Here is an 11,482-nt window from a genome sequence, read left to right on the forward strand (position 1 = left end):
GATCACGTAACCTTGGATCAGGTTATATGCCATGTAGGAGGTACGTAGAGGGGCCAGCAAGAGACTTTTGGTTTGAGTGGCGGACCAGAAAGAATCTAATGCTAGATATTGTTTGTTGAGCACCAGTCACCACAGCATGGCCATGAAATTCTAACGAGTAGAACATGAAGAGAAACTTCCTAGCTATTTAGGAACCTTTTCTCCCCACATAAACGCCATCCAATGCAGTTAAATAGGTAAATGACAAAGCCCGCACCAACCACACATGCTTCTTCATCCCTATCTTCCCCCCTTCAAATCCCCTGAACCTTTCTGTAAGAAGGCGGCTTCATAGTCCGTTGAATCACCTTTGCCGCCCAAGTTGGGATCAAGCTCATGGCCAGGATCGCCGCAACTCTCCAGTAAAAGCCCCTACCGTACTTGTTAGCCACTGACCCCTCCCCCCAAAAAACACAGCAAGGAAAGAAAAACTTACACCTCCATCAAAAACCCCAAATCAAAATACCCTCCCAAAAACGGCACACTTCCCACAAACACCAAAAACGTGCCCACAATCGACACCACCATCACCCAATGCCACGTCGTAATCTCCACCGCCACCATCAACAGCTCGTTCAGCACCAGCACGGTATAACTAACCGCCACCATCCTCGGGCTGTCCACCTCGGTCAAGACCTGGCTCAACCCCTGAATCAGACACCCCTGGTAAATCGACACAAACACCCACACAAAAAAGGTCCGGTAGCTCAAGCTCCTGCCCTCGGTCAATTCTTTGTACAGCTCCGGATACAGGTTCGCCAGCTCCTCGTCCACATCCTTGTCCAGGACAAGACTTAGCACCGGTGCCGCCGTGTAGATGGTGGCGTACCCGACCATCAACCAGTCTTTGTACAACCCTAACGGCTCAAAGTCGACCGCGATGCTAAACATTGTCTGGCACACCGCAATGATCAACCCTCTGTGGATCACAAACTGGGCCAACTTGGCGCTTCGTTTGTACGAGTTCCTCCCGTGCCACACCAGCAGCTTGGTCAAGTGACAAAACTGCTCGATGCTGAAATCAGCCGCAAGACTGGCCTGTCGTCCTTCCTTGCCAACGATACCAACCCCTACATCCGCCGCCTGAATCATACTAACATCATTCCCTCCATCCCCGATACAGCACACCCTCTTCTTGGTATACTCCTTGATCAGCCTCGCCACCTCCGCCTTTTGCGTCGGCGAGCACCGACAAGCAACAACCGTCGGCAACTTCACCGCCACACTGATAAACTCGGTCCGATAATGCGTCAAAAACAACCCCAAACTCTCCCCATCAATCAGCAAGCAGCTGTCCGGCTTGCTCCTCAAAAAGTCAATATGCTCCTGCGCGCTGTCCTTCCTCCTCAACTTCTCCACAGTATGTATATACTGCCCCCTCGCCACCAGCTTACTACTCACACCCACACACCTCGCCGTCTCAACCTTGTCCCCCGTCAGCATCCAAATCTTGATCCCCGCGTTCCTCAACAGCTCCAAACTAGGCTTCACATCCCTTTGCAGCTTATCCTCCACCCCCGTGACCCCGAGCAACTCCAAATCATGCTCCAGATACCGGCCCACCACCCCCTGCACCCCGGCCTCCCGTCCACTAATCGCCAAAGCCGCCCTCTTATACTCCTGCTCAAACTCCCTGTACTCCGCATTACTCAACCTCTTCCTCCCCACCACCAGCGTCCTCAGCCCCTCCCTAGCCATATTCGCAGTCTCCTCATCCAACCAATCATTCGCCGCCACAATCCCCGTCATGACCGTATCCGCCCCCTTTTGATAAAACCAAATCTCCCCATCCCCATCCCCTGTCTCATTCAACCTCTCGGCAAACCTAACCACAATCCCCATCCTCTTCCCCTCGCTCGTAAAAGGGAAAATGTCCAATATCCTCACCTTCACCACCACCCTCCCCGTCTCAGTACTCTCCAAAACAATACTCCTCCTGTCCCGATACGCCAACCTCAGCCCAACCGACTCAGTCCACTTCACAATCGCAATCTCATCCGGACTGCTCGCCTGATAAGAATTAACCATCCTCCCCGTCCTCTCATCCTCCTCCGTAGTAGGCGTAACGTTATGACACAGCGCCAGCGCCATCACCACATCCCTCACCCTCGACCCAATCTCCCTCCTCTGCCTCGTAGCCCCAGCCCCCACCCCCGCGGCGCTCGAGCTCGACGGCGTGGCCAAAGGCGGATTGGACACCTGGCTCAGATTCGTAGCACCAAGAGTAAATCCCTGCCTCACATACCCCGCCACCTCGTCCATCGCATCATTAGCATACGACACCGTCCCGACATGAATCTTCTTCATCTCCATGTCGTTTTGCGTCAATGTCCCCGTCTTGTCGCTGAGGAGGTACTCGATCCTCCCCAAGTCCTCCGGTATCGTCGACGTCCTCACCACCGCGCCCGGGATCCCGGGGTCCCGCTGGATAAACCATGAATAAACCGATTTTCCCATGTCGAGATTGACACGGAGGGAAATCGGCACGATGGTCGAGAACAGGACCAGAAACTTCATAATCTTGATGTACCACACGTCAGTCTTTGTGTTGCCGAAGCCTTCCGCCGCGACCAGGATGATGGACAGGGCGAGGGTGAGGAAGCAGAGGATTTTGGTAAGCGAGTTGATTTCGTATTCGAGAAGGCCAGTCTTCGAGCGGGAGGGCGAGGTTGACAGGGCGGAGCGGGTTTGTGGACCGCTGTAGATTACCACCGCCAAGGTGGTGGCGTGTGAGGCAATGACCGTGTTGGCCCAGGCGGTGTTGTCGATGGAGAGGGGAGCTGCTTTGGCTTGCTCATCGCTGCTGGCAAAGGCGTTGGTACTCACAGCATCCTGCCGTGTGGGCAGCAGCTCCAAGGTGCCGGTGAACTCGTTGACCTTTCTGTCTGGCTTGCCGGCGGTGACGCGAAGGCGAACAAGCTCCTCGATTGGTAGGTTTTGCGAGAGGGGAGAGGCAAGACGTAATTTCCAGTCAGTTTCACCGTCGAGCTGGTCTGTTCTGATAAAGGTTTCTCCGTTTGAGCTTCCCTCAGCAGCTCCTCCGGCAGCGGACTTGACATCCTTTGAGCTGCCCTGCCCAGGATCAACAAGGTGATCGACCAGTAGCGACTCTTCTTTCGGTAGTAGTGCTTCCGGCTCTCCTTGGTGGGCCGCGGCTTCGTTTGAAAGACATTTTAGAACAATGACATCGGCCGGTACACGATGCCCCTTGCTGAGCTTCAGGACATCGCCCACCTTGAGATCCTTTGACTTTTTGCTGATTTCATGAACATGAGACGAAGCGAAACGGTGTGAGCCGTCAGCCTCCATTTGCTCTTCTTCCTCTCTGATATCCGACAGTCTGTCCCCTTGTGGAATAGCACGTTTTGAACCTTTTCGTACGTGAGATGATTTGAGTGTCTTCCTTGACCGAAGATTCGCGCTACCCACTCCTGGTTCATCGAACTGCAGTACCGTATACAATTCAGAGTTGGCCTCATTGTCTCTCCTCCTCCTCTCGAGATCATCATAGGCTTCCTTCCCCAGAGTGATCACCAAAACAAACGCTAATGGCGCAATGTACGTGGAAAGATAACCGATTCTCAGCGCCGGAATGATCTGCGACAAGGCCACCAACAAAAAGTACATGTTGAAGAAGAAGGAGAACTCGTTGTACAGCGTCACTGGCAAAAAGCTCCACGCTGTGTACTTGGCGTTTGATATCGAGTTTGGTGGGAACCGTATTACCTGTCGTGAGCCAACAGCCACCAGTCTGGATGACGATGGGTCGTCCTCTTCTTTTTCCTCTTCCTCTTGGTTGTCCTTGCCATGATCTGCGTCTGTTCCCGACATGAAACTAGGCAGCCGGAGTCTCCCAACCCGAAGGGTGTCGGCAGCAAAAGATCGTCGTCGCCGCCGCGGGCCTGAACCACCGCCGTGCTCGCTGAGCAGCGGGGCATCGTCTCTCCCGCCCGTGCTGGCATCGGAGTAGCGTGGGTTGTTTCCATCATCATCCCTCAGAAGCGCCTCGGCGTCTTCCTCGCCTGCGGCCCGGCTGCGTCCCAGCTCGCCGTATCCATTCCGGTTAGCCCCTCGACGTAGGCCACCCATACGAAGCGTACGCAAAGCTATCCTCGGAGCTCGTCGTTCGGTTTGTTTTGGCTGCTGACTGGCCTGCGAGGAGCCAGAGGCGGGAATCGGGTCGAGTTCTTCGATATCGAGATCTAGTTCGGAGTCCGAGTCGTCCGGCGAGTCTGGCGGAGCAGACGGGTGGTACTGGCTTGGGGGAGGCATTCCCGCATGAGATTCGGGCCCTCAAAAGAGGCGTTGGGTTCCAGGGACTGGCTTTTAAATTTTAGACGACCTCCTGTTCTGATTTCCGCTGGTCGGAACTGCCTTCCCTTCTAGAAAATGAGTAGCAACAGTGTCGTCCAGTTCCTTCCTATCGACATGTCTTGTGCTCGACAAAGAGCTTCCATAAAAAGGGTTATTGAGTTTGTGTTGCCAGCGGAGGGGGGAGGGGGATGTGGGCTGAACGGAGCCAGTTTTAAGGATACGTTGCCCTTTAGTGCAAAAAGACGGCAAACCTTTCTAAAACTCTCTATGTTCTTGTAGTAGAAAGCAAAAAGCTGCTACCTAGAGATGGGATATATAATAAGAGAGATGTCGAATCTCAAAAATGACGAATGCTCTTCCTGAAAATAATACCTAAGCCACAGTTGGCCAACACTGGGACGTCCTGTTACGAATGCAGTTGCGCACCTGCAGCCGTTTAGCGCATAAATGCAACGGGACTCGGAAGATCGCGGTGTCCTGCTATGTATCTGTTAATGCAATACGGCCCACATGGCTGCGTCACTGTCTGTGCACGTGAAAGCGGCACAGGGTCTTGCCAGCTCCCGCAAGTACAGCCCTAACAGAAGCAGCTGGGCCACTGGCACACACCTGCAGTAAGGACAGCGTTTCCCTTTGGCTTGTGGCAGCGCCTCCGTCATCCATCGCCAGTCTTGCCAACTTGCACCAAGACCAGGAGTGAGACTTGACTGCCTCTGTTCGGATCCAGTCCCACACAAGATGATTCGCTGCTAGAATCCTTTTCTGCCTTTTAAGTCTCCGGTTTTTGCTGTATACTACCTACTAAGTGGGTGATTTTTTTTTCTTCGTCCCCCCTTTCCAGCTTGGGTTTTGGGACAGGGGCAACAACGGCAGGGTTCCACCAAACGCGACTTGGTTGCCGTGTGTTCACGAGATGCTAACCGGCATTCTTCAACCATAGTACTTCTATTCTCTTCACCGCGCCATTGCGCATAGTAGCGCATCTTCTAATCATCTCACAATGTCGTCCGATGCGCCGACGGCATCATGGCATCCCGCCATGATGCCCAATTATCTGGCTGCCGAACCACCTCCAAGTCTCCCAACAGAAGCTACTTCAAGTCTAACACCGAGTCCGCCGCCGCAAAATCAACCCGAAGCCGCCAGAGAGACTCGGCAACTGAGCCATGTTCATGAAACTTCAGAAGACCACGACACGGGTGCTTGGTTTCCGGACTATGGGACTTCAAATGCCGATTGGATGAAGAAGACTACGGACGATGCGCCAGCACCGGCACCGGCACCCGCGCCAGTCGAGGATTCAGTTGAACCTGCTCCTGAGAAGCCTGCTTCTGAGGAGAAGGCTGAAGAAACAGCGGCCGAAACTACCAATGCCTCCAAGCACCTCAGCACCATGTCCTTTACCCGAACCGTATCCTCGGAGATGAACTGGAACGACGACGATGACCCCGAGTGGAGTATCACCTCACCTGCGGCCCAGCACGACCCTTCCAAGTTCCTTCCAGAGACAGGAAGGACAAATTCGTTCCCCAATACCTCGCATTTGGAGCAGCAGCCAGCCCCAGAATTGGAGCAGGCTCTCCCTGCCACTGAGGCCGAAGACTTGATTAGAGAAATCGAACAAGAAGAGGCCGCTGAAAATGCGGCCGACGCAGGCTTTGACAACCAATTTGGCGAACAGAATGACCATCAGTATATTGGCGGTAACATCACAGGGACTGCCGAGGATGCTCAGGAGGCCAGGTTCGATGAGGGACTTGCCTTGATTCCTTCAGCTGAGCCAGCTGCGCCGCAGCCTGCGAAGAATGACGGCGCCGGAGACGATTTGTTCGGAGGGGATGGGGAAAGCGAGGAGGACGACTTTTTCAGCAATGTCAAAGGGGACGAGACCGAACACCAGGATGCATTCGAGCCACAACCTCTGGAACGCAAGTCTACAATGGATGTCTTGAACTCGTTGAATGTTGGCTCAGCACATAACGGTTTCGAACCATTGAAGGAGACAGTCGAGGAAGAAGAGGCTGAGGATGAGGTGCCACAACCACAAGAAACCCAGGAACTCAAGGTGGAGGAGACCCCGGCTGCTTCACAGGACGAGCCGAAGCCTGAAAGCCAAGAGGATCTTGATGCCAAGTGGAAGGAGATGTTTGGTGATGAGGAAGAGGAAGAATTCCTCCTCGAGTCCGATACTGAGCCAAAAGAGGAGGTGGACGCAGCTGCATTCCTGGGCAGCGATGACGAGAGTCTGCTCGATGACGAGACAGGCACTGAAGCACCAGCAGCCCCAGGATATCAGCCAGCACCTACTGCGCCGGTTGCTACCAGCCAGTATCTTCCCCAGCCGTCACATGCAGCTGCTCCTGTAGTCAGCCCATATGTGCCGACTGGAACATCTAGGACCCCAACCCAGGCGAATCCATATTTCCCACCAGCCCCAACTATTCCACCCGCTGCTGTACCTCCGTATGCGGTACCTGCCTCTGCTCCCCCAGCCCAAAACTTTGGATATGGCGCTCCTCCACTCCCTGTACAGGAGAAGCCCAAAGCACAAAGCTTTGTGGATAAAGGCAAGGGCGGGTATCAATCACCATATGATCTTCCAATGGAGGTTGTGAAACCCAAGAAGCGCGCCAGCGCCTTGCCTCTTCAGAGAAACAGCTCGGCCCCCCTTGCCCCCGGACCGGCTGTCCCACCACCACCAAGAAGCGCAAGCTTATACCAGAGTCAACCCATGGCCTCTCCTCTGCCATCGAGCGGTCTTGCTGGGCCCAGTCTGGCGCGCCCTGGCTCCAGCGGCTCGTCACAAGGTCAGGCTCCTGCAGCAGCAAAGAAGACTCCACAAGAGGCCTTCTTTGAGGATCTTCCCATCACAACGAAGCCTCGTCCTGCCTCCCGCAATAAGGGCTTACCATCTCCATCTCAAACAAGTCCATATGGGCCTCCGGCACAATCAGTGCCGCCCCACGCTGTTCCGCCTCCTGTGAATCATCAAATGGCACCACCTCCGGGACCTTTCAGCCCCCCCGGATCTCAGTCGGAGTTCCCTTCTCTAGTGGCACCCCCCAAGGTCAATCCTTATGCTGCTTTGCCTTCCAGTGCTGGCCTGGCTCCCGCACCTGCGCCTGCAGCCTCGACTCGCTACTCTCCAGCCCCCCCTGGTGCTCCACAGCCGAATGGCCATGTCCCTCCTCAGGCCTTGAGCCGCTTCTCCCCCGCTCCCCCCTCTCGACAAGCCAGTGGTACCTACCCACCACACAGCGCGGCTTCGGCGCCTCCTATATTGCCTCACCAGCCCCGTACTTCAAGCCCGTTGGCTCATTTCGAGATTACCAATGAGCGATCTAGACCACACCAGCCGACTCATCTCGCCGAGAACACTTTGGCAGAGAGACGTAGTGTCAGCTCCATGCACGATTCCAGGCTCCAAAGGGTATCATCTTTGCCCCCAACACGGGAGGTGGAGGAAGAAGACGGTCCATCCGCAGCACAACAGTCCCCCCCTGGCCGTGCGATGCCGCCTCTTCCAATGTCTCCTCCAGAGTCGAAATATGCACCATCAGCATTTCAAGCAAGACAAACGCCGCCCCCTTCTTCTCACTCTGGCCAAGCCATCTTGTCTCCTCCCAAGCGGGCAATGTCTACCCACAGTCCGTTGGTCATGTCTCCCGAATTTGCTCCGCCACCTAGGTCACAGACACAGTCACCAGGAGCACTCTATGGCAACAGGGTCACCAAACAGGCCGAGCCGCTTCCTCGACCATCATCGGTCCAGGATCTTACGTCTCCTCACCTCACCGGATATGCCCCTCAAGTGCCAGCCCCAGCTGCCCCTGCCTCGACTTCCTCGCGCCCAAGAGGGTTCTCGCTCAACATGAATGTCATTCCGCCTACGGATGGGCGGGAACATGATCCACTGCAGAGATGGAGGGGCGCTCCTCTTCTTTCGTGGGGCGTTGGCGGTTCAATGGTCACCATGTTTCCCAAGGAGGTGCCGCGCTATGGCATGAACCAGAGTGTCCCGTCAGTTGTGCGTAGTCCTGGAGAAGTCAAGGTCAAGAACGCCAAGGACATTGCCCCGTTAGAGGAGCGCCTAACCAAGTTCCCCGGTCCCCTCAAGGGCAAGTCCAAGAAGAAGGAGGCTATCTCCTGGCTGAGTGCGGGCATTGAAACTCTCGAGCGTGGTCTGCCCAACACTTTTGGGATGCAATCCCATCTGGCTCATGACGATAAGCGGGCGTTTGAGCGGGTTCTCTTGTGGAAGATTCTGCGAGTTTTCATCGAGCATGACGGTATTCTCGAAGGCAACCCTGCCGTTGAGAAGGCCGTAAGAGACTTGCTGTCCCCCTCCCCTGCGACAGAAGCCGCGGTTCCGTACCTGAACGGGGGCGCTTCTCTTGGGCTTAGCGATTCACCCGCAACCTCCATGCGGACCGATTCCGTCGACTCGGCCACTGTTGAGAGCATCCGCCGACATCTTCTCAGCGGCGAGAGTGAGAAGGCTATCTGGGCCGCGGCTGATCAGCGTCTGTGGGGTCACGCTCTTCTTCTTGCCAACGCCCTTGCTCCCAACCTGTATAAGCAGGTTGCGCATGAGTTTGTGAAGAAGGAGGTCAACTTCCCTGGCCATAACAATGAGTCACTTGCCGCCTTGTATGAAGTCCTCTCAGGAAACCACGATGAGACTGTTGACGAGCTGGTGCCCGTTCATGCTCGTGCTGGGCTTCAGCTCGTTGCCAAGGACCCATCACTTGGGCCTTCCAAGGATGCTATGGAGGGTCTTGACAAGTGGCGCGAAACTCTCAGCCTCATCCTGAGCAACAGGAGCGTTGGCGATGCCAAGGCCATTAACTCACTCGGCACCTTGCTTTCTGGATATGGAAGGGCTGAAGCCGCTCATATCTGCTTCATGTTTGCACGCCACAACACCATCTTTGGCGGATTCGACGATCCAAACTCTCACTTCGTGCTGGTTGGATCCGACCACAAAAGGCAGGCTGAGCAGTTTGCCAAAGAGATTGAGCCTCTCTTGCTGAGCGAAGTATACGAGTATGGCCAAAGCCTTGCCGGGAACTCGAACGTGGTTATTTCGAATCCTCACTTGGCCGCATACAAGCTGCAGCATGCATATGCCCTGGCGGAATACGGGTTCAGAGATAAAGCTTTGCAGTACTGCGAGGTCATTGCTGCGTCGATCACTGCACAGACCAAACGCTCGCCGTATCATCATCACATCCTGGAAAATGCAGTCGAGGATCTTATGAAGAGGCTGAAGTCAGCCCCCAAGGAGGAGTCCAACTCCTGGATCCCCAAGCCAAGCATGAACAAGGTCTCGGACTCGATGTGGAACCGCTTCAACAAGTTTGTTGCTGGTGACGACAATGATGAGTCTGGTCAGGGCGCTGCTGGTGATGCAGCTGAATCCGGGCCGTTTGGCCGAATTGCTGGAGGTACCCCGACTATTAGCCGGCCTCCATCTGCGAACAACCTGGAGACGTTTGGCGCTGCCATTCCCAGCTACGGCATGCCGGTCGCCTCTGTTTCCAACGGGCCTGTGGTGTCCTCGGCGCCGCCAACCAGAGCTGCCTCTCGCTATGCGCCAGGAGGCCCGGCTCAGCCTGCGGCCGGTGCTGGCAATCCGTACGCTCCACGCACTTCCATGGAACGCAGCTCGGGCGAGTATAACCGGAGTTCCGTTGAGCTGCCCAGGAGGTCTCTGGACATGCAGTCCGGATACAGCCCGGTAAGGACCTCGTCCCCAGCTCAACAGTATACGCCATATGGCGGTGGATACAACCCTGCTGGGGAGTCGCCGCGCAGCCCACCGGTGCAGCAACAGCCTGCTCAGTTCGCTGCAGCCACACCAGGCTACCAGCCATATGGATATCCCGGTGCGCCGATCAATGGTGGGAATGCTGCCAGTGATCTGCCCACTCCCACTTCTGAGAAGCAAGGCTTTGAAACCAAGACTGAGGCCGCTGGGACCTCTGGCCATCAGGCCCCCTCGTACGGATATGAGCCGCCATCATTCACTCCCTACGAGGCACTAAAGGAGGAGGAGAAGCCTGCATCGGAGGAGACTACTGGCGACGGCGGATATGAGCCTCCTTCGTATCAACCATACAGCTACGAACCCCCCTCATACCAGCCTGACCTGCCCTCTAACGAGGACGAAAAGTCTGGTGATGAGAAGCCCAAGCCCAAGAAGAAGAGTTTCATGGATGATGACGATGATGACTACCCTCCCATGAAGCCATCATCATCGACACCAGCGGAGAAGAGCAAGGAAGAGAAAGACAGGGAAAATGCAGAGATGTTCCGCAAGGCAGCTGAAGAAGATGGTAGGCCCCCTTTCGCCCCCTTTTTCACCAGTATAACACCCGCTGACCATATCATAGCCAAACGCGCCGAAGCAGCCAAAGCGCAAAAGAAAGGATGGGGCTTCGGCTCCTGGTTCGGCGGCAGGAAATCCGACGCCATGCCCCAGCAGCAAGAAGCCGCCGGCACACCCAACAAGCCCATCCGTGCCAAGCTTGGCGAGGCCAATTCTTTCTATTACGACCCTGAGCTCAAGCGGTGGGTGAATAAGAACAGTTCTGGGGAGGACACAGTCAAGAAGGCGACGCCTCCTCCTCCAAAGGCGGGACCGCCGGGCGGTGGTGCTAGGTCTGCGACGGCTAGTCCGTCTTTTCCTCCTCCGGGGGCGGCTGATCCGGGGAGGGCCAGTGCGCCTCCTCCGAGGGTTGCGTCTGTTGGGAACCTGACGCCGCCGGGGTCGGGATCTGAGATTGGTTTGAGTGCGCCGCCTGCTGGGCCGGTGGGCATGTTGAGGAGTGCGAGCAGTACTAGCACTGCTAGTGCGCCGCCTGGTGGTGGGGCGAGACCGCCTATGGGGGGTGCGGGACCGGCGAAGAGCTTGAGCAATAGCAGTAGTATCGATGATTTGTTGGGTGCGGCGGGGCCGAGGAGGCCGGGGCAGGGGAAGAAGCCTAGGAAGAGCGCTAGGTATGTGGATGTTATGACGAAGGATTGATTGAGGATTATCAAAGGATTGGGATGGGAATAAGGGTTGGGGGAGATGTGTGAATACGCTCATTATGGGGTTTATGAAAGAAGGGTATAATAAAACGGG

The 11,482-nt window shown here is 55.6% G+C and overlaps 2 protein-coding genes across 2 annotated transcripts; one reads left to right on the forward strand and one right to left on the reverse strand.

Annotated features, from left to right (window-relative positions):
* Nucleotides 1-53: 53 nt before the first annotated feature.
* On the reverse strand, nt 54-4,750 carry NEO1 (putative aminophospholipid-translocase). Its single transcript, XM_062910006.1, has 2 exons — nt 476-4,750; nt 54-411 (listed from the first exon to the last, which is right to left on the reverse strand). The coding sequence occupies exons 1-2, from the start codon at nt 4,309-4,311 to the stop codon at nt 294-296; spliced, it is 3,954 nt and encodes a 1,317-aa protein (XP_062768870.1). The 5' UTR covers nt 4,312-4,750; the 3' UTR covers nt 54-293.
* Nucleotides 4,751-5,005: 255 nt separating this feature from the next.
* On the forward strand, nt 5,006-11,481 carry SEC16 (vesicle coat component). The gene is made up of 2 exons (XM_062910007.1): nt 5,006-10,691; nt 10,749-11,481. The coding sequence occupies exons 1-2, from the start codon at nt 5,354-5,356 to the stop codon at nt 11,381-11,383; spliced, it is 5,973 nt and encodes a 1,990-aa protein (XP_062768871.1). The 5' UTR covers nt 5,006-5,353; the 3' UTR covers nt 11,384-11,481.
* Nucleotide 11,482: the final 1 nt, after the last annotated feature.

This window comes from Podospora pseudopauciseta (genome assembly GCF_035222475.1).
Source record: "Podospora pseudopauciseta strain CBS 411.78 chromosome 2 map unlocalized CBS411.78m_2, whole genome shotgun sequence".
NCBI classification, from domain to species: Eukaryota; Fungi; Ascomycota; class Sordariomycetes; order Sordariales; family Podosporaceae; genus Podospora; species Podospora pseudopauciseta.

Bases quoted from the DNA above. Each gene is read 5' to 3' on its own strand.
- NEO1 (XM_062910006.1), bottom strand. From the start codon at position 4,311: ATGCCTCCCCCAAGCCAGTACCACCCGTCTGCTCCGCCAGACTCGCCG. The intron at 412-475 runs GTAAGTTTTTCT...CAAGTACGGTAG, and splicing joins TTGGGGTTTTTGATGGAGGT to GGGCTTTTACTGGAGAGTTG.
- SEC16 (XM_062910007.1), top strand. From the start codon at position 5,354: ATGTCGTCCGATGCGCCGACGGCATCATGGCATCCCGCCATGATGCCC. The intron at 10,692-10,748 runs GTAGGCCCCCTT...ACCATATCATAG, and splicing joins CAAGGCAGCTGAAGAAGATG to CCAAACGCGCCGAAGCAGCC.